The following is a 26,065-nucleotide window of genomic DNA, read 5'->3' on the forward strand; positions in this document are numbered from 1 at the left end:
CTACACAACACAAACTTGATTTTTATTCTTTTAATTGTTTTTTTATATAATTCTTTAGAAAATGTTAATAAATATTTTGTAAAAATGTTTTCTGAAAAAGATATCATTTTTTATAAAAACATTATTTTATTTTATTTTTTTTGCTTTATGTCATATAAAAAAATTAATGAAAACAACAAAGATAATAAGTTTAAAAAAGACAATTACAATAACAAACTTTATTTTATAAATTAATTTGTTAAATAAATAACAGATAATAACAAGAAAAACAATAAATTTTGTAAAAGCTATTAAAAAAAGATATTTTTAAATAGTTTTCAAAAACTAAAGTAAAAAAAAGGTGTTAAATTTGTTATTGCTAATAAATAAATGGTATAACTAAAATCAAATAAACAAGCATGCCTTGTAATTTATAGCAAGCTATTAGTAGGGATTAAGTAGAGTATACATAATACTCCGTACATTTCTCATTATCCTAGAAGATAGTGAAGTTGCTTCAATGAAGACTTCCGGCTATAAAAACCATTTCTTGATACATAAAGTATAATATCCAAAATGCATGAAAGATCAAAACAACAACAAACAAAATGTATGTATTAAAATAGTGGTAAACTATTGACAACACAAAATGATGAGAAACTATACTAGTAACAGATAACTAAAACAAAAACAATTTTTAAAAAGCCTCAATCCTCATGATAGCTTGTAGTTAGTTTGAGACATGTTCCTAATTAAAAAAGTAAAATCATAAATAGGTAAACAAAAATGTCAATGGGCATCTTATAAACTATGTCTCCGATCAAGATAACTACTTTCGTGATCTTTTCCTCTTATTTTATTTTTTTTTCAAACGATAAATTTCTTTTACTTCTTAGGACTTGCAAGACATTTGCGTGTTTAACAGGATTTGTCTCTATCGGATGATTTTCTCTTCTACCAATATATTTGACACACTAGTAATGCCTACAAACATTGGCTCCATATATGGTTCAGTTTACTGTCCAAATCAGACTCAAACTCCTGAACCTAAATGGCAACATGCTCAATCATTGCAGTCTAGTAACCTAGTTATTGAGTACACTTGGACTGCTTTACAACCAAGTGTTTGAAATGCATAAAGAATAAAAAATACTAAGATTGGTATATGATGTTGGTGAAGTGAACCATATGAAGTTAAACAGTGACCATATTGCCAGATTTAAAACAGTAACAATAATGGGATAGGAATAATCAACAAAAAGAAGAAACATGATCCATATCAAATCTTTTTCATGGACCACTTTGCTTGAAGTTCCTAGTAGTAACATGATCGAGATGAAGCATTGTTACATCTCTTCTCCCATACCAAACAATATTATATGTTTTGTCCAAAGAAAACTCAAAGAAATGTTTTTAGTTACTCGAGGGAAAACGACCACAAATATACAGCCGATGATGGATTTGCCTAAGGTGCTACAAGAGTTCATAAAGCATCGACTGCTTCAAACGAATGCGACATATAACCATCGTGTTTAATTTACTAGATAAAAGGCATTTTTGTTCTTAATGATTTAATAACAAAGACTAAGAAAGTGGCCCCGGATGGAAACTTTTGTTAATTTGAAAGGGAAAGATTGATGTTCTTTTTGTAGAAATATAACAAGATACAAAGATAATGTTTTTATCCATGAAAAGGTTATCTAATTTTTAGGATACTTATAATTTGCAAGATACTAAGATAATGTTCTTATCCATTAAAAATCATTTAATTTAAACTTTTGTTAATTTGAAAGGGAAAGATTGATGTTCTTTTGTAGAATATAACAAGATACAAAGAGAATGTTTTTATCCATGAAAAAGTTATCTAATTTTTAGGATATTTTTAGAGAATTGCAAGATACTAAGATAATGTTCTTATCCATTAAAAGTCATTTTAATTTTTTTTGGGATATTCCAAAGGAACTTACAAGAATATAAAAAAAGATAATGTTTTTATTAGGTCAAATATTAATCAAGAATTATTAGTTTTTTGGAAATTGAATAATTTCCTGGATGTCCTAAAATGTTCAGGAAAGTGTCTTGGTTTATTTTCATAGTTAAATGACTATAAATCAAGTCACATGTATGTATATATGGGTGTCTAGTTATATGTATATTCATGTATGTGCAAAAGGAATTGTTCTAGAAGAGACATTCCATTATGGAAAAGAATGTCGTTTGCTATGATTTATGTAGATAACTCTATTAAATGAAGAAAAAAATGTGGTCCACAGACAATGGTGGAACCAAAACTTTTAACCACGTGCCATAAATAAAATTTACATGCATATGTATATCAATCCGCGCGAGTGAAAAAGGTTTTTTGCGTTGTTGTGGAAGAAGAAGCCTTCGTATCTTAAAGGGTGAAAAGTTTATTCCTCTGGTTCCGTCCATGTCCACAAGACATCGCATAAAGTTTTTACATCAAGCACCACAAAAAAATTTACTTGTCTACAATTACTTCATGTGATACACAGATTTTACGTGCCTACAGTGAAATTTATAGATACTGGTTCAACTATTGAGCATTTTTCTAAAAACGAGCCAAGAGTAGTAACCAGGGTTGGAAAAATAGACCGAGTTCGATTGGATAACCTAAATACCTTTTGCCCATTTTTGCCATGAACATTTGATCTATTTTAAGTTATTACAAAATAATTTGCATAAAGTTTTAAGGAAGTTATATCTTCTTTTCATCTTAGCAAACTTTTTTTATTGACCCGTTTAAGATAAAACATAGCAAAATCAATCAATTTATAATGCCAACTAACAAAAATGGTATTTTGACATCCATCATCCTCATATTTGTTGGCCTGGCCCGGACCAGACCATATGAGTAAATGGTTCATGGCTAAGGTTATCCAATTGCGTATAAAACTACAAAAAAAATCTTGAAAAAAGTGTAGCGTGTCATGATACGGGTTGGTGGATGTTGCAATCTTTCATAGTTAAAACATACTCCTATGGAATATTAACATCAAAACAGCTCAAATATTTAAAGCATGTAACTTTCCATTTGTGGTGTTTGGACCACTGGCTATTTATGTGACTGAAGTTGACGGTTGAGATCAATTATATGACCACATGATTCAGTAACATGCAGTATGAATATATGTTTGTGGGGAGACGGAATTTACTAGCAATAATTATTGGGGTTAATCAAATTGAATGTAGGGGACAAGTGGGGGAGATTATAACAATAGGCCCATTAGTCATTTGGCCCACTAGTATATGCTAATTAGTTAGTAATAATATGAGGTGGAAAAGTATCTCCCGGGGTTAGTGGTTCGGTGACAGAGTCAAAACCCGTAGTCACCTAAAGATCATGGGTTCTAATCCTAAGAAGTAAAGAAATTTGTCATTCAAAAAAATTGGAAAAGTATGCTTTTGAACCAACCTGTTTTGCCCGAAACTTGTTCAAACCCAAAACCTATTCTGACCCGACCCCTTTCGACAACCCGTCCTGATCCAAACAAAAAAAACCCTTTTAGAATCGACCCGTACCAGTACGACTCTACCGTTTTGCCAGTCCTAATTTTGTGTCTTGTTATATATACACCCAATTTAGTGTCTATTTATATATACACGTAAGTGTTAATTCTGCTTGTTAATGTATAAACTTAAGTTTTAAAAAATGAGTTACAGTTTCGGTAAAATGGCAACTGAACCATTCACACTAGAGGTGCACAAAAAAATCGGTTCCGGACCCGACCCAGCAGTACCTACCCTGAACCGGACCCGACCCTACCTATGGGTGCGGACCGGGCTTTGGGTTTCCCCCGGAACTGTAACAGGAACCGAAACCGACCCAACCCGGTGGAACCGGTTCTTCAAGTACCCAACCCAACCCTACCCGAAACCTAAAAAAACCCGGTGGAACCGATCAAAACCCAGCCAAATACCCGACTATACCCGAAACCGGTTTTGACTTTTGTTGACCATACCTGAAACCGGTTTATATCTGGTTCTGGTTCTTGAAAATACCCGGGTTGTACACCTCTTATTCATACAATTAGAGTTTAGATATGTGACTGTGACTAGGCCTGTTTATTTTAGGCCCATTGGGCTAACTTGGTTTCAATTAGTTCCTAAAAAATATAAAATCATGTTGTACTACATAAAAATAGGTTAAAAATATGTGTCTTAAACAGGTTTGAATAAAGAAAAATTAAATAGTTACAAATCATAATATATAAGTTGATGTAATGAGATCAGGTATGATTAATAATACGTATAAGTTACTATATTTAATGGTGAAATAAAATAAGCGAGAAAAAAAATCTCGGCTTCACAAAATTATAATACGTTACGCAACTAGTTACTTATTTATAGAAATGACTCACATCCTTGGCTACATAACTTGGTTAAAGAAAAACTAACGGATTACCTTCTCAACTCATTTTTTAAATAATAAATGGTAAACAAATTAAAGCGTTGTTCAAGTTTTGGTTTTGGTTTTGGTTTGGGGTTTTGGGTTATTCGAGTTTCCTTTTTGTGTGATATTTGCAAATTTAGAATCTTTTTATGCAAATTAGTCATGTCTAGAAGTTAGCCATCCAAATTTGATCTAAAAAACGATTGGAAGAAATTCACCATGATAAACGCTTACAAACTAGGGGTGTGCAAGAAATCGATAAATCTGACCCGAAACTAAAAAAAACAAAAATCCAAACCGAAAACACCGAACTCCACGATGGTTTGGTTTTATATTTTTGTAAAAACTGAACTTATTGTTCGTTTTGGTTTTGCATGTAATAAAAACGGAAAAAACCGAACCGAACTTTTAGATTTTTATTTTTTTATCTTTTATTTTAATTCATTTATAAGAATTTAATAAATGTGTAACTCAAATATTTGTGGCAAAATGTGGATTAGTCAGTTAGTTAATTAATTAACAAAATTATTTATACGTAAATTCATTATTTTCGGCCAAACTTTTTTTTCTGCCCTAAAATTTCAAAAAATACCGAAACCAAATAAAAAAAAATGAAACCGGAAAAACCATAGCCGGATGGTTTTGGTTTGTTTTACCCAAAAACCGCACCACGCACACCCTTATTACAAACCACAAAAATTATTTAGTTGATATATTAAAAAAATGAGTTCCATCATCTTCCTTTGCATATTCATGAATTAATTTTCCTTACACTAGCTACCAAATATAATTAAAATGATTGAGACAACACTTGAAAATATCCGTATGAGTAAATTTCCTAGTTGTTGCTAGGGATACTTCCTCCTCTCAAGCTCTTCAATTGTAAGAATTTGAAGTTCTCACTTTTTCTCTCAAACTATCACAATAATGGCACACTTGAAACAATTTGAACACATCAAAATACCATTAGATATTATAAAATCAGCAACCAACGACTTCGACGATAAGCGTCGTATTGGGAGAGGAGGATTCGGAAGTGTGTACAAGGGAGAAATTGGCAACCACACGACTATTGCTGTGAAGCGTTTAAATACTAAACTCGGGCAAGGAGACATCGAGTTTTGGAAGGAGGTGATGATGCTTACACAATACAAAGATGAGAATATAGTCTCTCTCATAGGGTTTTGTGATGTTTCTGGCGAGAAGATCCTCGTGTACCCTTATGCACCTAATGGAAGCCTTGACAAGCATCTAGACAATAATAATTTAAGATGGATTGGACGCCTCAAAATATGCATAGGGGCGGCTCGGGGATTGGCGTATCTTCATGGTGCGGTCGGGACTCAACAAAGAGTATTGCATCGTGATATCAAGAGTTCTAATATTCTATTGGATGAAGATTGGAATGCTAAGATCTCAGATTTTGGTCTCTCAAAGCTAGGGCCAGCAAATCAAAATTACACATTTCTCTACTCCAACCCAGTGGGGACGCTTGGGTATGTTGACCCGCTTTACGCTATCACCATGTTGTTAACAAAAGAGTCAGACGTTTACTCTTTTGGTGTTGTGTGGGAAGTTGTGCATAAACTTTGAAAATCAAGATTTCATAAAATTGGTGCAAAAGTCCTACAAAGAAAACACAATAAACGAAATCGTTTATGGTAATATAAAGGATGAAATCTATCCCAAGTCTTTGTTTGTGTTTGCAAAAATTGCTTATCAGTGTTTGGAGACAGACCGTGAAAAACGTCCTTTAATGAGTGACATTTTGAAGGCACTTAAGAAAGCGCTTTATTGTCAAGTAAGCTAACCTTTTAATTTAACCCAAATATAGAACGATTTCCTATGGAATTTCTTGCTAACATTTATTGTTTCCTTTAGGAGGTCAGAAATGATCAAGATGAGGATCACGCTAAGTAAAGTATAAAGTCCTCATATGACCTAAAGCTAGTATTATATTTTATATTATATATATATATATATATATATATATATATATATATATATATATATATTTTGCAAACTGAAAAGTAGTGATTATATTGGAATAGAAGGCAAGCGGACAACAAGCTGCAACGTTACCCATGTTTCAATTGCAAACAGAAGGATCGCGCTAGGTAAGTATAAAGTTCTCATATTTTTTTTTGTTGCATAAATCAAGACATACATCACAAACATTGAACTCTCAGGGCCATCAGATCCAAGAGTGAGGATGGAGGGTGGCTTGTGGTTACAATTCATGAAGGAGTTAATCTTGAAGTAGAACATCCAAGAGTCATGTTGGCTGTTGGAACTGAGAGTGCATACACCACGGGTTGTACTATGTATTATTAATTAGTTCATTTTTAAACCTCTTAACCAATTTATCTAGGAACATAATGTTTTTTATACGTATTTTGTGGATTGCAGATTAAATATGATAATCTAAATCATGTTTGGGAAGAGTCGTTCCGGTTTCCTTTAAAGAAGCCTCGAGAAGAAATATTGATTTTGACAGTTTATTCTGCATCACGGATGGACAAAGAAGTTCATAATAAGGTACGGCATATATATTCTTAACTTAATTTTCAATCTGGTTTTTAATGTAAAATACATGATGGATTTAAATTTTTTATTAGGATATTTTGGGTTGCGTGGAAATAGGCATTACGGATGTTGTAAAAGTAACGCACATGAACAATACTTACCAAATTGGGAATGGTAAAATTCGCGTGGAATTGCGTTTTCTTGATTATCATGTAAGCTAATATTTTTTAACCAGAACTTAGAAAAATTTCCAACTTTTTCAAAGTAAGGAATTCATTGCTAACACTTACTGCTTCCTTCAGAATCCATCAACAAACAGTTATTTTCCACCAAAGGATGGTGCTAAGTAAGTATGATGCCCTCATATTTGTCTTTGTTGGATAAGCATTAGACTAGATTATTCATAACGAGTCATTATTGACATATATAGTATAGACTATGGTATGTTGTAAGTATAATACTCTGTGAATGAGAAGAAAATTGATTTGATTGAGCCATAATTATATTTATAACTAGAGTATCTACACCAAAGCACCCTAGTTTAATAAATTAAGACAATAACAAACTATTCAAACATTCAATTCGTAGGGCCGTAGATATGGCCTCCAAGAGTGAGGATGCAGGGGTGCTTGTGGTCACAATCGACAGAGGAGTTAATCTTGAAGTAAAACATCCATATGTCAGTTTGCTTGTTGGAACTGATAAAAAGCATACCACGGTTTGTGTTATGCATTACTGATTAGTTGTTTCAAAAGCCTCTTTAACTAACCAATCGGATAACTTAATGTTATACATATATATATATATATATATATATATATATATATATATATATATATATATATTTGTGGATTGCAGACTAAGAAACATAATCAAAACCCTGTATGGGAAGAGTCGTTCCACTTTACTTTAGAGAAGCCGGCAGAAGCAATATTGGATTTGGAAGTTTTCTCTGGCTCACTGATGGATAGAATTCATGATAAGGTACGACAAATTCTTAACTTAATTTCAATATGTTTTTTAATGAGAGAAACATGATGGTATTTAATTTTTTATTAGTATAAACTGACGTTATGGATGTTGTTAAGCAAAAGCACAAGAACAACATATTCCCCATTGGGAATGGTTGCATTCACGCGGAGTTGTACTTTATGCATTCTACAAGACTACAGACATTGGAGCTTTGACGAATCGATGATTTCTAGATATCATTAGACCTTCAACAATGCACCGTCGCACTTGGCCTACGTGGAATCTAGAATTGCATTTGCGTTGCAAAAATGGTACGGGAGACGCAAGTGAACAACCGCGTGCCTTAGTGCCTGATATTTGGTTGATCGTGGCTACACCAAAACTCTTTTTCTTTTCAGTTTAATTTTTGTAAACGCCATAAAAATTGTTATTATGAAAAAACCAAAGATTCTACAAGTTCATAAGGATTTAAATTGTAAAATATGTCCAATAATATGAATGAAAACCATCAAAACAAGATGATGCACTGCTTATTTAATAAAACAAATGATGGCGTAGGGGGTACACTACCAAAAAGCCAAAGCCTCAAAGCCCAACAGTCACGATACCTTGATACTCGTCCTCTCAATTCTCATTACCTTCACCTAAGAACAACTAACGGATTCTCACGACAGAGGTGGATTGCATGAGGCTCCCTCTTACAGTGAGCCAATGGCTGTATTTGTTTTGCAGAACCCTTCAAGCCTCGAACCCTCTTGGAGATATCAGTACCTTCCGTGCCCCATTATCTGTTGTAGCTTTTTCTATAATCAAAGTTCGAAAGTAAATTAAGATATTTTAAACATATTTTGAAAAAAAGTATAACAACGAATCAAATAAAATGAGCATACCTTACGACACATATTGAAAACACATAGAAGAAGATTCAATCAAGTGATCAAAAGTAACTTGTTGAGAACAAGGAAAAGTATGCTTTTGTTTATGCTCTTGACCTTGAGTTTTCTTTTAAAATGAGCATTCTACGATGGGTTTGGAGTTTTGGGGATATGACAGACTTCACGGTTAAAGGTGTTAGGAAGGTTATTGATGACTTTATTCTTCCATCGTGGGCTCGAAAGACAATATGGTTCAAATTTCTTCCTAGAAAAGTTAATATTTGTGCTTGGAGGGTGTTACTTAAGAGACTTCCTACGAGAGTCAATTTGGTGAGTAAGGGTATAGACATTCCGAGTTCTTTATGTCCTATCTGTAATGATCATGAGGAGTCTATTGACCATGTTTTCGGTATGTGCTCGGTGGCTAATCGGATTTGGGGTCTTATTGCTACTTGGCTTGGCCTTCCGTTGTCTTCCTCTTTGGTTCCGATTGAGTTGATGTCTTGGTGGGACACGTTAAGAGTTCAAACTCATAAGAAAGATTTGATCAGGATGATTATTTTTGTCACTTGGATTATTTGGAGATTCAGAAATGACTTGGTATTTGAGAAGACTCGGCATAACAAAGAAACGATATTTGATGAAATTTTACATTTCTCGTTCTTATGGTATAGTAGCAGAAATCGTAAATGTAATATTTCTAGGATCGAGTGGCTTATTTGTAATGTTTTGTGTTTTTTTGTTCTAGCTACTTGCTAGGACTGTTTTTATTTATTTATATAAAATACCGTCTTTCAAAAAAAAAAAACTCAATAAATTATGCATGTATTTATGTAATCACTAAACATCGAATCAAAATTTTGGCTGATAGTTTACAATGAACTTAAAATCTTAAATTGTACATTTAATTGACAAACTATATATATTAAAAACGTAAGGTACAAAATCAACGATTTCTTAATAAAATCGACCCTTCAAGACCCTAATATTTTGAAGTTCACTACTAGAAAATGGGTTATTTTGCTACAAAAATTTTCTATAATTTTCCCACAACTCAAATTTTTTGACAAATTTTCAACAACTTTTCGTCAATAATCAAAAGCAAAAAAAGTCTAAAAATTTTACACAAGTTTCCTACAACGTAGCGGCGTCAAGCAGTGTTGTCACAATTTCGTCGAAAACACAAATCAATTTCCGACAAATTACTGACAATTAGTTTAATCATTTATTAAATATTAACCTCCGGAATAAAAAATCAACATACAAACAAAATAACACCCGTTTGTAGCAAAACAGTCGGAACGCTGGTAATTTGGCTACAAATTTGCTTCAATTTTGAAATATATCATAAAAACCACACTTTTGTGGCAAAATTGTGGGAAAATTGCAAAGTTCGCTACAAGTTTCCGGCAACAATGTATTAATTATTGAAAATAAAACACTAATAATAATGAAACCACACTTTTTTTGGTAAAACGGACAGAATGCTTGCAAATTTTGCTACAAATTTGATACAAAAACTATAGAAAGCGTGTTATCCACAAGTTTTAACTTTAAAACCGGCAGAGCTTTCGACAGAAGAGGCGGAGCAAGGATTTGTACAAGGAGAGAGAAAGTTTGTGTTAAAGTCTAATAATGGTGGATTTAAATGAAACATACCTTGATTTGTTATTTGAATATATGCTGATGAAGAATGGATGAGAGGAAGCGTGGCTGTGTTAAGGATGCCGATGAGCAAGTTAAAAGATGTCATAACCCTTTTCATAACCCATTGGATTCCATATAACGAAAACAAGTTAAAAGATGCCGAGGAACAACATGAGCGCAACAAATTAACAAAAATTGGTATTCTTTTATATATTAACTAGTTTTTATCCCCCGTATTACGGGAGTTATTTTATATTGTTTGCTCTAATATTTATTTATTTTTTTAATTAATATTTTTTTTGTATGAAAGTTCATAATATACTTATGATTTGATGATAAATTGTTTTACAAATAAATGAGATGTTATAACCCGGTTTAAAAGCTATATTGTTTTGATGAGACCTAAGACACGTTTATTTTTTTACTATAAAATTGGTTTTTTATAATTATAAATAATATTTATGAAAGTTAATAATATACTTACGGTTTGATGAGACCCAAGACCCGTTTATTTTTATTACTATAAAATTAGTTTTTTAATTTAAATAATATATATCTTTTTTAAAATAAATAAGATATTAATTTTTAGTATATCCTATTTTATAGGATTTTTATATCAATAATTTGGTGAGAATAATTTTTAATGTAATGAGATGTTATATCTATTTAAGGAATATCTGGGTTTAGTAAGACCCATACTCATGAATTCGGGTCAAATGCATGAGAAGCCTTCATTTAAAAATCAAGCAAATCTGATGACTCCAAAAAAAGGAGCGACCACATCGCGACACGTAGGATTTTTATGTCTTCGTTTATATATATATTATAGATTAGGGGTGTTGATGAGGGTTATTTTTTAATTTGTGTTTCGTTTTATTCGAGTTTTCCCTTCTAACTAGAATATTCTCGCCCATCGGACTACCCCTACCGACGGCCATATGATCGTGTTCAACCTCCATCGGCCCTGATTCACAACCAAACTCAAACGTTCTTGCGACTTCGACTTCGACTTCTGACTAGTTTGAATTTCTCCCAAGTCCTAAGTTACAAATCAGCACAATCAACCTAGTACAAACACACAAAATCAAGTGAATCTACCTCCTATACATAAACAGTTAGGGCATTGCCGTATTGTTCAATTTTCTTGTATTGAGTGTAATTTTGGAAGCTTCTTATTTTTTTGTTCACACATGAATTTAGTAAATAATTAACATTCACACACAAATCTAGCACCTGGCCTATACTTATCAAAACAACTAAACATTTTATATGTAGAAGCTATCCAAGTTATTAAATAAATGATTGGAAGGAAACCATGAAAATCGTTTACAAACCACTTCAGTTCGATTATAATGTTTATTTCCTTCCTTTTTTCCCGTTCTTAAGTGAATTCAGGAACACAACGTTACATTAAAAAAAATATATAAAACTATGGAATTGTCAGATTTTCACTCACACAATCAAAATAATGAATCAATTGAAAAGGTTTGAACTTTGAACACCTCAAAATACAATTAGATGTTATGAAAAAAAATCAACCAACGACTTGGCTGCTGAAAGTTACATCGGTAGAGGAGGATTCGGAAGCGTGTACAAGGGAGAGATTGCCAACCACACGATGGTTGCTTAGAAACGTTTGAATCCTGAATTCGGTCAAGGAGAAGGAGGTATCAATTTTGGAAGGAGGCGGAGATGCTTTCAAGTTTCAAGGTATAAAGCGAATATAATATCGATCTCTCTTACGGTTTCGTGATAATTCTGGCAAGAAGATCCTCGTGTACCCGTATCTAAATAATGATAATTTAAGATGGATTGAACGCCTTTAGATATGCATAGGGGTGGCTCGTGGATTGGAGTATCTTCATATTGCAGATGACACCCAACAAAGAGTATTACATCGTGATACCAAAAGTTCCAATATACTATTAGATGAAGATTGGAATGCCAATTTTGGTCTCTCTAAGCTTGGACCGGCTAATCAAGAACACACGTTTCATTACACCCACCCTGTTGGAACTTATGGGTATGTTGACCCGCTTTACAAAGACATGAGGTTATTAACATAAGAGACATGTGTTTAATCTTTTGGTGTCGTGTTGAGATTTTACGTGCCTACAACGAAATTTATACATGTTTATGCAACTATTGATAGCGATTTTTCTAAAAAACAAGCCAAAAGTAGTAACTAGGGGTGGAAAAATAGACGAGATGGATTTAGATTAACCTAAACACCTTTTGCCCATTTTTGCTATGAACATTTGTTCTATTTAAATTATTACAAAATAATTTGCATAAAGTAGGAATTATATCTTTTTCATTTTAAAAAACTTTCTTTATTGACCTGTTTGAGATAAAACATAGCGAGATCACCCGATTTATAATCCCAACTAACAAAAAAACCGTGTTTTGACATCCATCATCCTCATATTTGTTGGCTTGGCCCGGACCAGACCATATGAGTAAATGGTTCATTGCTAAGGTTATCAATTGCCTATAAAAATACAAAAAAATTCTTGAAAAGTGTAGCGTGTCACGATACGTGTTGGTGAATGTTGCAATCTTTCATAATTAAAACATACTCCTATGGAATATTAACATCAAAACAGCTCAAATATTTAAAGCATGTAACTTTCCATTTGTGGTGTTTGGACCACTGGCTATTTATGTGACTGAAGTTGACGGTTGAGATCAATTATATGACCACATGATTCAGTAACATATAGTATAAATATATGTTTGTGGGGAGACAGAATTTACTAGCAATAATTATTGGGGTTAATCAAATTGAATGTAGGGGACAAGTGGGGGAGATTGTATCAATAGGCCCATTAGTCATCTGGCCCACTAGTATATCCTATTCTTAAATAGTAGCTGGTTGAATAATATGCTAATTAGTTAGTAATAATATGAAGTGGAAAAGTATCTCCCACGGTTGGTGGTTCAGTGACAGAGACAAAACCCCCTTAGTCACCTAAAGATCATGGGTTCTAATCCCGGGAAGTAAAGAAATTTGTTGTTCAAAAAAATTGGAAAAGTATGCTTTTAAACCAACCCGTTTTGCCCAAAACTTGTTCAAACCCAAAACCTATTCTGACCCGACCCCTTTTGACAACCTGTCCTGACCCAAACCAAAATAACCCTTTTAGAATCGACTGACCTGTGACCCTAACCCGTATGACCCTACCCTTTTGCTAGTCCTAATTTATTGTCTAGTTATATATACACGTAAATTCTGCTTGTTAATGTATAAACTAGACTGATAAAAGTTACAGTTCCCGTAAAATGGCAACTGAGCCATTCATACAATTAGAGTTTAGATATGTAACTATGACTAGGCCCGTTTATTTTAGGCCGATTGGGCTAATTTGGTTTAAATTAGTTCCTAAAAAATATAAAATCATGTTGGACTACATAAAAATAGGTTAAAAATATGTGTCTTGAACAGGTTAGAATAAAGAAAAATTAAATAGTTACAAATTATAAATTATAAATTATAAAATGATGTTATGAGATCGGGTATGATTAATAATACGTATAAGTTACTATATTTAAGGGTGAAATAAAATAAGTGAGAAAAAAAAAATCTTGGCTTCACAAAACTGTAATACGTTACACAACTAGTTACATTTTTCCTTTTTTTCTTTTTTTTTTCGTTCTAAAAAAGTTACTTATTTATGAAGTATAGAAATGACTCACGTCCTTGGCTACATAACTTGGTTAAAGAAAAACCAACGGATTACCTTCTAAACCCGTTTTAAATATTAAATAGTAAACAAACTAGAGTGTTGTTCAAGTTTTGGTTTTGGGTTTCGTGTTATTGGAGTTTCTTATTAGTGTGATATTTGCAAATTTGGAATCTTCTTATGCAAATTAGTCATGTTTAGAAGCTAGCCATCAAATTTTGATCTAAAAAACGATTGGAAAGAAACTCACCATGATAAACGCTTACAAACTAGGAGTGTACATTAAACCGATAAAACTGATCCGAAAACAAAAAAAACCGAAAAATCTAAACCGAAAACACCGAACCGAACGACGGTTTGGTTTTATGTTTTTGTAAAAACCGAACTTATTGTTGGGTTTTGGTTTTGCATGTAATAAAAACGGAAAAACAGAAGTGAACCGAATTTATAGATTTTTATTATTTTTATTTTTTATTTAAGTAATTTATAAGAATTTATAAAATATGTAACTCAAATATTTGTGGCCTAATGTAGATTAGTCAGTTAGTTTACTAATCAACAAAATTATTTATACCTAAATTCATTATTTTTGGTAAACTTTTTTTTCGGCCTAAAATTTCCAAGCTTAAATGGGAAAACCGAAACCAAAACGAAAACCGAAAAAATCAAAGCCGAATGATTTTGGGTTGAATTTAGCCAAAAATCGCGCCACACGTACACACCTCTATTACAAATCACACAAATTATTTAGCTGATTTAATTAAAAAAATGAGTTCCATTATCCTTTGCATATTCATGCATTAATTTTTCTTACACTAGCTACCAAATATAATTAAATATGATCGAGACGACATTTGAAAATATCCGTATGAGTAAATTAACTGCTAGGGATACATCCTCCTTTCAAGCTCTTCAATTGTAAGAATTTGAAGTTATCACATTTTCTCTCAAATTATCAAAATAATGGCACATATGAAACTGTTCGAACACCTCAAAATACCATTAGATGTTATAAAATCAGCAACCAACAACTTCGCCGAAGAATGTCGCATTGGGATAGGAGGATTCGGAAGTGTGTACAAGGGAGAAATTGGCAACCACACGACGGTTGCTTTGAAGCGTTTAGATACTAAATATGAGCAAGGAAATATCGAGTTTTGGAAGGAGGTGATGATGCTTACACAATATAAAGATGAGATTATAGTCTCTCTGTTAGGGTTTTGTGATGATTGTGACGAGAAGATTCTCATGTACCCGTATCCCGTATGTGCCTAATAAAAGTCTTGAAAAACATCTAAACAATGATAATTTAAGATGGACTGGACGCCTCAAAATATGCATTGGGGTGGCTCGGGGATTGGAGTATCTTCACAATGCGGTCGGGACTCAACAAAGAGTATTGCATCGTGATATCAAGAGTTCATTGGATGAAGATTGGAATGCAAAGATATCAGATTTTGGTCTCTCGAAGCTTGGACCAGCGAATCAAGATTACACTTTTCTTTACTCACACGTTGTAGGAACGCTTGGGTATGTAGACCCGCTTTACACAAAAACCGGGTTATTAACAAAAGAGTCAGACGTTTACTCTTTTGGAGTTGTGTTGTTTGAGGTGTTGTGTGGGACATTGTGCTTTAAACATAAAGGTTTCATAAAATTGGTGCAAAAGTCCTACGAAGAAAACACAATAAACGAAATCGTTTATGGTAATATAAAGGATGAAATCCATCCCAAGTCTTTGTTTGTGCTTGCAGCAATTGCTTATCAGTGTTTGGAGAAAGAACGTGAAAAACGTCCTTTAATGCGTGACATTTTGGAGGCACTTAAGAAAGCGCTTCATTGTCAAGTAAGCTAACCTTTTAATTTAACCAAAATATAGAGTGATTTCTTATGGAAATTTTTGCTAACATTTTTTGCTTCCTTCAGGAGGTCGGAAATGATCAAGTTGAGGATAGCGCTAAGTAAGTATAAAGTCCTCATATGACCTAAAGCTGGTATTATATTATATATATATATATATATTTTTGCAAATTGTAAAGCACTGATTATATTGAAACAGAAAGCAAACGGACAACAAGTTGCGCCGCTACCACGGTTTCAATTGCGAACAAAAGGATCGCGCTAAGTAAGTATCAAGTCCCCATATTTGTTTTTGTTGCATAAGTTAAAACATACATAAAAACATTGAACTCTCAGGGCCATGGGTATGGCCTCCAACTCCAAGAGTGAGGATGGAGGGTGGCTTGTTGTTACAATCCATGAAGGAGTTAATCTTGAAGTAGAACATCCAAGAGTCATGTTGGCTGTTGGAGTTGAGAGTACATTCACCACGGTTTGTACTATGTATTATTAATTAGTTTTTTTAAACCTCTTAACCACTTTATCTAGGCACATAATGTTATATTTTGTGGATTGCAGATTAAATATGATAATCTAAATCATGTATGGGAAGAGTCGTTCCGGTTTACTTTAAAGAAGCCTTAAGAAGAAATATTGAGTTTGACAGTTTATTCTACGTCTCTGATGGACAAAAAAGTTCATAATAAGGTACGACATGTTCTTAACTTAATTTTAACTATGGTTTTTAATGTGAAATACATGATGGATTTTAATTTTTTATTAGGATATTTTGGGCTGTGTGGAAATAAACATTGCGGATGTTGTACAAGTAAAGCACATGAACAATACTTACCATATTGGGAATGGTAAAATTCGCGTGGAGCTGCGTTTTCTTGATTATCAAGTAAGATAATCTTTTTTAACCAAAACTTAGAGAATTTTTCAAATTTTACAAGTATGAAATTCATTGCTAACATTTACTCTTCCTTTAGAATCCATCTACAAACAGTCATTTTCCATCAAAGGATGGTGCTAAGTAAGTATGATGCCCTCATATTTGTTTTTGTTGGATAAGCTTTAGACTAGATTATTCATAACGAGTCATTATTGTATAGACTCCGAGAAGTATAAATATATACTATGTGAATGAGAAGAATTTGATTTGATTGAACCTAATTATATTTATAATTACAGCATTATCGGTTGGCACCTAGTTTAATAATAAATTAAGATAATAACAAACTATTCAAACATTCAATTCATAGGGCTTTAGATATGGCCTCCAAGAGTGAGGATGCAGGGTTGCTTGTGGTCACAATCGACAGAGGAGTTAATCTTGAAGCAAAACATCCATACGTCAGTTTGCATGTTGGAACTGATAAAAAGCAAACCGCGGTTTGTGTTACGCATTACTAATTAGTTGTTTCAAAAGCCCCTTAACTAACAAAGCGGATAACTTAATGTTAAGTATGTTTTTGTGGATTGCAGACTAAGAAACATAATCATAACCCTGTATGGGAAGAGTCGTTCCACTTTACTTTAGAGAAGCCTGCTGAAGCAATATTGGATTTGGAAGTTTACTCCGACTCAATGATGGATAGAATTCATGATAAGGTACGAGAGATTATATGTTTTTTTAATGTGAGAAACATGATGGTATTTAATTTTTATTTATTTATTATTAGTATAAATTGGGCGGCGTCAAAATAAACGTTATGGATGTTGTTAAAGAGAAACACAAGAACAACATATTCAACATTGGGAATGGTAGTATTCACGTGGAGTTGCACTTTCGGCATTCTACAGGAGTGCAAACATTGGAGCTTTGATGAATCAATAATTTTTAAAAATCATTAGACCTTCAACAATGCACCGCCGCACTTAGCTTATGTGAAATCAAGAATCGCATTTGCATTGCGAAAATGGTAGGGGAGACGCAAGTGGACAACCGCGTGCGTCAATGTGTGATATTTGGTTGATTGTGAGCTAAACTAAAACTCCTTTTCTTTTCTGTTTATTTTTGTAAACTATGTAAAAATTGTTATTATGAAAAAAAGCAAAGACTCTACAAGTTTGTAAGTATTTAAATTATAAAACATGTCCAATAATATGAATGAAAACCATCAAATATTACAAGATGATCGATGATGTACAACTTATTTTGTAAAACAAATCTACAACTTATGTTGTACACTACCATAAATTCAAAGCCTCAAAGCCCAACAGTCATGATACCTTCAAGGCTTGAATGCTTTAGAAAGGTGTGTTTTGTAGCACGTGTTTGAAAAGAAGGATATCTATGTTACACAAGTTGATGAAAAGTAGCCTGTTGAGAGTTGAGATCAGTAAAAAGTATGCCTTTATTTATGCTTTTGACCTTGAGTTTTCTTTTTTTATCTACTTCCAACCACACGATGGTTGCTTAGAAACATTTAAATCCGGAATTCGGTCAAGGAGATACCAAGTTTTGGAAGGAGGTGGAGATGCTTTTAAGGTATAAACATGCGAATATAGTCTCGATTGCTCTTAGGGTTTCATGATAATTTGATAATTCTGGAGAGAAGATCCTCGTGTACTCGTATGCACCTAACGGAAGCCTTGACGTACTGTCATCTAAATAATGATAACATAAGATGGATTGTACGCCTTTAGATATGCATTGGTGCGCCTCGAGGATTGGAGTATCTTCATAGTGCAGAACTGCAGATGACACCCAACAAAGAGTATTACATTGTGATATCAAAAGTTCCAATATACTATTAAATGAAGATTGGAATGCCAAGATCTCCGATTTTGGTCTCTCCAAGCTTGGACCGGCTAATCAAGAATACACGTTCCTTTACAGCCACCATGATGGAATGTATGGGTATGTCGTCCCGCTTTACAAAGACATGGGGTTATTAACAAAAGAGACAGACGTTTACTCGTTAGGTGTTGTGTTGAGATTTTACGTGCCTACAACGAAATTTATGCATGTTTATGCAACTATTGATAGCTATTTTTCTAAAAACAAGCCAAAAGTAGTAACTAGGGGTGGAAAAATACACGAGATGGATTAGATTAACCTAAACACCTTTTGTCCGTCTTTGCTATGAACATTTGATCTATTTAAGATTATTACAAAATAATTTGCATAAAGCGTAAAGGAAGTAATTACATCTTTTTTTTCATTTTAACAAACCTTTTTTATTGGTTTGAGATAAAAAGTAGCGAGATCAACCAATTTATAACGCCAACTAACAAAAATCGTGTTTTGACATCCATCATCCTCATATTTGTTGGCCTGGCCCGGACAGGACTATTTGGGTCAAGGGTTCATGGCTAAGGTTATCAATTGCATATAAAAATATAAAAAAAAATCCAGAAAAGTGCAGCGGGTCACTATACGGGTTGGTGGACGTTGCAATCTTTCATAGTTAAAACATATTCCTATGGAATATTAACATCAATACAGCTCAAATATTTAAAGCATGCAACTTTCCATTTGTGGTGTTTGGACCACTGGCTATTTATGTGAGTGAAGGCCACGGTTGAGATCAATTATTTGACCAAATATTCAGTAATATACGGTACAAATATATGTTTGTAGGAGAATAATCATAATTTACTAGAAATAATTTGACCATGCGTAGTGAGGTGTTTTCCTTACTCAAATCACCCCAAAGTACCGGGAACCCCCTCTCAATCTGGATGCCTTGGGGTGTTTGGATGTGGGGTGGGGTCCCACATAGCGCTGTTGGAGGTGGTTGTTGATTGGTGGGTCAAACTAGCATTCTGACGACTTTAATTATTAAAAAAGAAAACACGTTTTTTATTTCAAAACTTCTACCTTAGAAAACCTCACTTATCAATTTTTTTAAAACACAACACCTTCTCTAAAAAAAATAATTCCGTAATAAATAAAAATAATAATCCAACACACTAAACTTCTAAAAAAATGCATCAATTCAACCGTTCGATGCTCGCTTTTGGGCAACATGCTTCCACTCAACTCCTGAACACCAACCAACCGACTCAACCGAACACCTCCCAACCGACTCAACCAACTTATCCAAACTTCTCGGTCAGTAATTTTGAACCCAACATGGTATCATACATGCAATCTTTAGGGATGCCAAACTTCCCGACTGGTGTTTATAACCAACCAGCTCAACCGAGCTTCTCGGTCAGTTTTGGCTCGTCTATGCCAGCGACGCAAGAGGAGACGGTGCCAGAGACTCAAGCTGATAAGTTTATACACGACAAGCCGGTGACACAACCCGGTTCAAGAAGGGTAGAAATGTCGGTTCAAGCAAGGGCACTTACACAAAATGAAAGATGAGTCCAAACTTGAGTCTAAAACAACTATTCAATTTTGGACACACACCAGAAGAGTATTTAATGCTTGCACGGTCGTGGACCACGATCACGGAAGACCCAAATGTGGTAAGTATTTAATATATATACTTTTTATTAATTTACTAATTTATTATAAGAAAAAAATATTAACGAGTACTAACATAATTTATAACTTATTTTTTATAGCCAACTATCAACGATTAGACTTACTTTGGAACAAAGTTCGGGAAAAAGAACTTTTTTTCCAACTTATGAAGAAATGGGATGATTACCGGTTGAAGGATTTTATATCGGGAAAATGGACATGCGTCCAAGGGATTTCCAACCAAATTTTTAACTAGTGCGGTAGTGGTCAAACTGATGGAAACATCATTTTGTTAATGTTGACATTGGTAGAGTACCAACAAGAAAAGAGGAACTTCCTATATTTTAATTGTTGAGAGCATCTTGATGATCACCCTATGTGGAATGTCATAACTCCAGTCGGCGTTGGTAGAGTACCAACATTAGGGGTGTATAATAATCGAATCGTTAATCGATACACAACCAAAAACCGACGGAACCAAAATAACCTAAATTAACCGAACCGCACCGAACTCCTCATTTTTTTTTTCATATTTTCCAACATTTTTCCTCTATTTCATGTATCATGTATTTATATCTCCATTTAATGTACCAATATCTCAATTTCATATATTTATACCTTCATTTCTTGTAGTTATACATTCATTTCATGTATTTAAGCATTCATTTCATGTATTTTTAAGCAAAATTTTAGCTCATGTTTGATATCGATTATTAACCGAAATTAACCGAACCGATAACCGATCAGTTCGGTTTGGTTAATATTAATAACCAAATCAAACCGCGCACACCCCTAACCAAGATAACTTATTCTTAAATAGTAGTTGGTTGAATTGAATGGGCTGGGCTCTATATAGACAGGTGAATGGGCTATAATATGCTAATCAGTACTTAGTAGTAACTACTAATCTCTCTCTTTATATAAAGGTGTGACTAGGGCTGTGCAACGGTTCAGAACCGTGAGAACCGAACCGGAACCGATAATGAGTGAAAAATAGAACTGGAACCGGAACCTATTATAGTAAACCGGCCGGTTCCAGAACCGCTAAATCCAGTTCTCGCTAATCGGTTTTGGCTAGAACCGGTTCGATCATGTATTTATCAAATGAGTTATGCAAACTTTGCATATTGTAAAACAAGTTTATACAATTGTATGTCTTCTTTCACGTTAAAACTAATTTAGATTATAACATGAACATCCGTTATATTTTTTATTAAAACCGAAGTGTTGAAGTTAAATAAACCATTAGCAACGATAGATTAATGGAAGATCATATCATTTTATATTAAATTACCTTGATAGGTTAAATCAAAATTGATCATGGTTGCTAGTTCTTGAACGTAAAGAAAGAAGATTTGAATTAAAAAATGATTGAATAGATGCCGGTTAATAAGTTACTCTATAAAAAATGGGGATTGGTAAATTTATTTAAAACGTTTTGAATATTCCGGTTCTTCGGTTCCAAGTCTAGAACCGCCAGTTTTACCCGGAACCGAACCGGGAACCGTTTAATGCAAATTCTGAGAACCGAGAACCGAACCGGTACACACATTAGCGGTTCTGAGGCACCGGTTCGGTTCCGGTTCCTCGGTTCTGACGGTTCCGAACCGTTTTTTGCTCACCCCTAGGTGTGACTTCAAGGATATTATATGAAGTGGAAAAGTATGCCCTTGAACGGTGTTCTAGACTTCTAGTGATAGAGACAAAACCTTTAATCATCTAAAGGTTACAGGTTCAAATATTTTTTTTTGGAAAAGTATGCATTTAAACCAACCCGTTTTTTCCCGAAACTAATTCTGACCCAGCCTCTTTCGACACCCCATCCTGGCCCAAACCAAAATAACCCCTTTTAAAATTAATTGACCCGTTCTAACCCGTGACTCGAACCCGAACGACCCTACCCGTTTGCCAGTCCTAATTTAGTGTCTAGTTACACATACAAGTGTACATAATGCTTGTCAATTTGTAAACTAAAGTGATGAAATGAGTTACAGTTCCAGTAAAATGGCAACTGAACCATTCATACAAGTATACAACTCTAGTTTAGACTTTAGATATGTAACTATAACTAGGACCGTTTATTTTAGGCCCATTGGGCTACGTTAGTTTGGATTAGTTCCTAAAACAGATAAAAATTCTTGTTAGACTACATAAAAATAGGTTAAAAATATGTGTCTTAACACAGATTAAAAATAAAGAAAAATTAAATAGTTACAAATTATAAAATGTTGTATGAGATTTGATATGATTAAAAATACATATAAGTTACTATATATTTAAGGATGAGATAAGCGAGAACAAAATATTGGGTTCACAAAATTGTGCGTAATACATTGCGCAACTAGTAATTTATAAAGTACAGAAATGACTCAACTCCTTGGCTACATGGTTAACGAAAAACCAACGGATTACCTTCTAAAACCATTTTAAATAAAATATGGTACACAAATATAATTTAACTAGGGTGTTCATCAAGTTTATGTTCTGGGTTTCGTGTTATTCGGGTTTTTTTTAGTTTGATATCGCAAATTTGGAAGCTTCTTACGCAAATTAGTCATGTCTTAAAGCTAGCCATCCAAATTTGATTGGAAGGGAACTCACCATGGAAAACACTTACAAACGAGTTCCATTGTCTTCCTTGCATGTTCAAATGTTGTTTTTTACTTACACTAGCTACCAAATATATAGTTATAATGATTGAGACTACATTTGGAAATTTTTGTACTAGAATTTAAAAGGTATCCAAAGGCAGACCATATATGTCAAGTTGACAATTTGGTTATTTCCTAGTAGTTGCTGCATGTCTATTGTTAAATACATCCTCCTTTCAAGCTCTTCGATTATAAGAATCTGAAGTTGTCACAGTTTCTGTCAAACAATAAAAATAATGGCACATATGAAACTGTTCGAACACCTCAAAATATCATTAGATGTTATAAAATCAGCAACCAACAACTTCGCCGATGAAATCGGGAGCGGAGGATTCGGAAGCGTATACAAGGGGAAAATTGGCAACCACACGGAGGTTGCTTTGAAGCGCTTAAATACTAAATTCGGGCAAGGAAATGTCGAGTTTTGGAAGGAGGTGATGATGCTTTCACAATACAAAGATGAGAATATAGTCTCTTTGTTAGGCTTTTGTGATGATTTTGGCGAGAGGATCCTCATGTATCCGTATGCATTTAATGGAAGTCTTGACAAACATCTAAACAATAAAAATTTAAGATGGATTGGACGCCTCAAAATATGCATTGGGGTGGCTCGGGGATTGGCATATCTTCACCGTGCGACCAAAGAGTATTGCATCGTGATATCAAGAGTTCCAATATCCTATTGGATGAAGATTGGAATGCCAAGATCTCAGATTTTGGTCTCTCGAAGCTAGGACCAGCAAATCAAGATTACACTTTTATTTACTCCGAAGCTGTAGGGACGCTTGGGTATCTTGACCCGCTTTACGCAAACAGCGGGTTATTAACAAAAGTCAGACATTTACTCTTTTGGTGTTGTGTTGTTTGAAGTGTTGTGTGGGAGGTTGTGCACAAACAATAACAATCTAGATTTCATGAAATTGGTGCGAAATTCCTACAAAGAAAACACAATAAACGAAATGGTTTACGGTAATATAAAGGATGAAATCGATCATGAGTCTCTGTTTGCTTTTGCAACAATTGCTTATCAGTGTTTGGAGATAGAACGTGAAAAACGTCCGTTAATGAGTGAGATTTTGGAAGCACTTAAGAAAGCGCTTCATTATCAAGTAAGCTAACCTTTTTAATTTAACCAAAATATAGAAAGATTTACTCTGAAATTTCTTGCTAACATTTATTGTTTCCTTAGGAGTCCAGAAATGATCAAGTTGAGGATCACACTAAGTAAGTATAAAGTCCTTATATGATCTAAAGCTGGTATTATATTATATTATATTATATATGCAAATTGAAAAGTAATGATTACATCGACCAGAAGGCAAGTGACCAACAAGCTGCCCCGCTACCCCTATTTGAATTGCAAACAGAAGGATTGCACTAAGTACTATAAAGGCCTCATATTTGTTTTGTTGCATAAATTATGACATAAATAACAAATATTGAACTCTCAGGGCGGCCATAGGTATGGCCTCCAACTCCAAAAATGAGGATGGAGGGTGGCTTGTGGTTACAGTCCATGAAGGAGTTAATCTTCAACTAGAACATCCTAGAGTCATGTTGGCTATTGGAACCGACAGTGCATTCACCACGGTTTGTACTATGTATTATTAATTAGTTTCTTTTTAAAACCTCTTAGCCAATTTATCTTGGAACATAATTATGTTATATATATATATTTTTGAGTATTGCAGATTAAATATGATAATTTAAATCTTGTATGGGAAGAATCATTCCGGTTTACTTTAAAGAAGCCTCAAGAAGAAATATTGATTTTGACAGTTTATTCTGCGTAACAGATGGACAAAAAAGTACATAATAAGGTACGACATGTTCGTAACTTAATTTTCAATATGGTTTTTAAAATGAAATGCATGATTGAATTTAATTTTTAATTAGGATATTTTGGGCTGCGTGGAAATAGACATTGCGGATGTTGTACAAGTAAAGCACATGAACAATACTTATCAAATTGGGAATGGTAAAATTCGTGTGGAGTTGCGTTTTCTTGATTATCAAGTAAGCTAATATTTTTAACCAAAACTTAGAAAAATTTCCAAATTCTTCGAAGTATGGAATTCATTGCTAACATTTACTAATTCCTTCAGAATCTATCTACAAACAGTTATTTTTCACCAAATGATGGTGCGAAGTAAGTATGATGCCCCCACATTTATAATTACAGTTTGGGCACCCTAGTTTAATAATAAATTAAGACAATAACATACTATTCAAACATTCAATTCGTAGGGCTATAGATATGGCCTTCAAAAGTGAGGATGTCGGGGTGCTTGTGGTCACAATCCATAGGGGAGTTAATCTTGAAGTAAAACATCCATTCGTCACTTTGCTTGTTGGAACTGATAAAAGGCATACAACGGTTTGTGTTATGCATTAGTAATTAGTTGTTTCAAAGCCTCTTTAACTAACTAATCGGATAACTTAATGTTATATAATTTTTTTGTGGATTGCAGACTAAGAAACATAATCAAAATCCTGTATGAGAAGAGTCGTTCCGCTTTACTTTAGAGAAGCCTGTAGAAGCGATATTGGATTTGGAAGTTTGCTCCGGCTCAATGATGGATAGATTTCATCATAATGTACGACATATTCTTAACTTAATTTCAATATGTTTTTTTAATGTGAGAAACATGATGGTAGTTAAATTTTTTATTAGTATAACCTGGGCGGTGTCAAAATAGACGTTATGGATGTTGTTAAACAAAAGCACAAGAACAGCATATTCCACATTGGAAATGGTAGTATTCATGCGGAGTTGCACTTTCTGCATTCTACAAGACCGCAAACATTGAAGTTTTGACGAATCAATAATTTTTAAATATCATTAGATCTTTAACAATTCACCACCACACTTGGCCTATGTGGTATCAAGAATTGCATTTTCATTGCAAAAATAGTAAGGGAGACGCAAGTGGACAATCGCGTGCGTTAGTGCATTATATTTGGTTGATTGTGCCTACACCAAAACTCTTTTTCTTTTTAGTTTATTTTTGTATACTATGTAAAAACTGTTATTATGAAAAAACCAAAGATTCTAC

At 33.7% G+C, this 26,065-nt stretch overlaps 3 protein-coding genes, 1 long non-coding RNA gene and 1 pseudogene across 12 annotated transcripts; all 5 read left to right on the plus strand.

Annotated features, from left to right (window-relative positions):
• Positions 1 to 5,320: 5,320 nt before the first annotated feature.
• Positions 5,321 to 5,986, plus strand: LOC143569893 (putative receptor-like protein kinase At5g59700 pseudogene; annotated as a pseudogene).
• Positions 5,987 to 6,628: 642 nt separating this feature from the next.
• Positions 6,629 to 25,509, plus strand: LOC143569891 (uncharacterized). Its single transcript, XM_077055690.1, has 5 exons — positions 6,629 to 6,931; positions 7,012 to 7,131; positions 16,928 to 16,971; positions 17,201 to 17,357; positions 25,412 to 25,509. Exons 1-4 carry the CDS (start codon positions 6,908 to 6,910, stop codon positions 17,349 to 17,351), a joined length of 339 nt encoding a protein of 112 aa, XP_076911805.1. The 5' UTR covers positions 6,629 to 6,907; the 3' UTR covers positions 17,352 to 17,357; positions 25,412 to 25,509.
• On the plus strand, positions 15,535 to 16,057 carry LOC143569885 (uncharacterized). The gene is made up of 2 exons (XR_013141815.1): positions 15,535 to 15,942; positions 16,023 to 16,057. It is a non-coding gene; the product is annotated as an uncharacterized LOC143569885 (long non-coding RNA).
• LOC143569890 (uncharacterized) lies at positions 22,612 to 25,820 on the plus strand. Of its 9 annotated transcripts, none has more exons than XR_013141820.1 (9): positions 22,612 to 24,118; positions 24,199 to 24,233; positions 24,325 to 24,390; positions 24,461 to 24,599; positions 24,701 to 24,829; positions 24,906 to 25,025; positions 25,115 to 25,158; positions 25,257 to 25,386; positions 25,481 to 25,611. XR_013141820.1 is itself a non-coding variant. In XM_077055689.1 (6 exons), exons 2-6 carry the CDS (start codon positions 24,806 to 24,808, stop codon positions 25,508 to 25,510), a joined length of 348 nt encoding a protein of 115 aa, XP_076911804.1. In that variant the 5' UTR covers positions 22,612 to 24,599; positions 24,701 to 24,805; the 3' UTR covers positions 25,511 to 25,611. The 9 variants fall into 9 exon arrangements, 2 of the variants coding, with proteins under 2 accessions (XP_076911804.1, XP_076911802.1); XR_013141822.1 differs by having other exon boundaries at positions 25,281 to 25,386; positions 25,481 to 25,601; XR_013141819.1 differs by adding an exon at positions 25,684 to 25,820 and having other exon boundaries at positions 24,906 to 25,386; positions 25,481 to 25,606.
• On the plus strand, positions 23,246 to 23,743 carry LOC143569894 (putative receptor-like protein kinase At5g59700). The gene has a single exon (XM_077055692.1). It carries the CDS (start codon positions 23,246 to 23,248, stop codon positions 23,741 to 23,743), a length of 498 nt encoding a protein of 165 aa, XP_076911807.1.
• Positions 25,821 to 26,065: the final 245 nt, after the last annotated feature.

This window comes from Bidens hawaiensis, unplaced genomic scaffold (genome assembly GCF_021521415.1).
Source record: "Bidens hawaiensis isolate Kalapana, Puna unplaced genomic scaffold, B.hawaiensis_p1.1 tig00024733_1, whole genome shotgun sequence".
NCBI classification, from domain to species: domain Eukaryota; kingdom Viridiplantae; phylum Streptophyta; class Magnoliopsida; order Asterales; family Asteraceae; genus Bidens; species Bidens hawaiensis.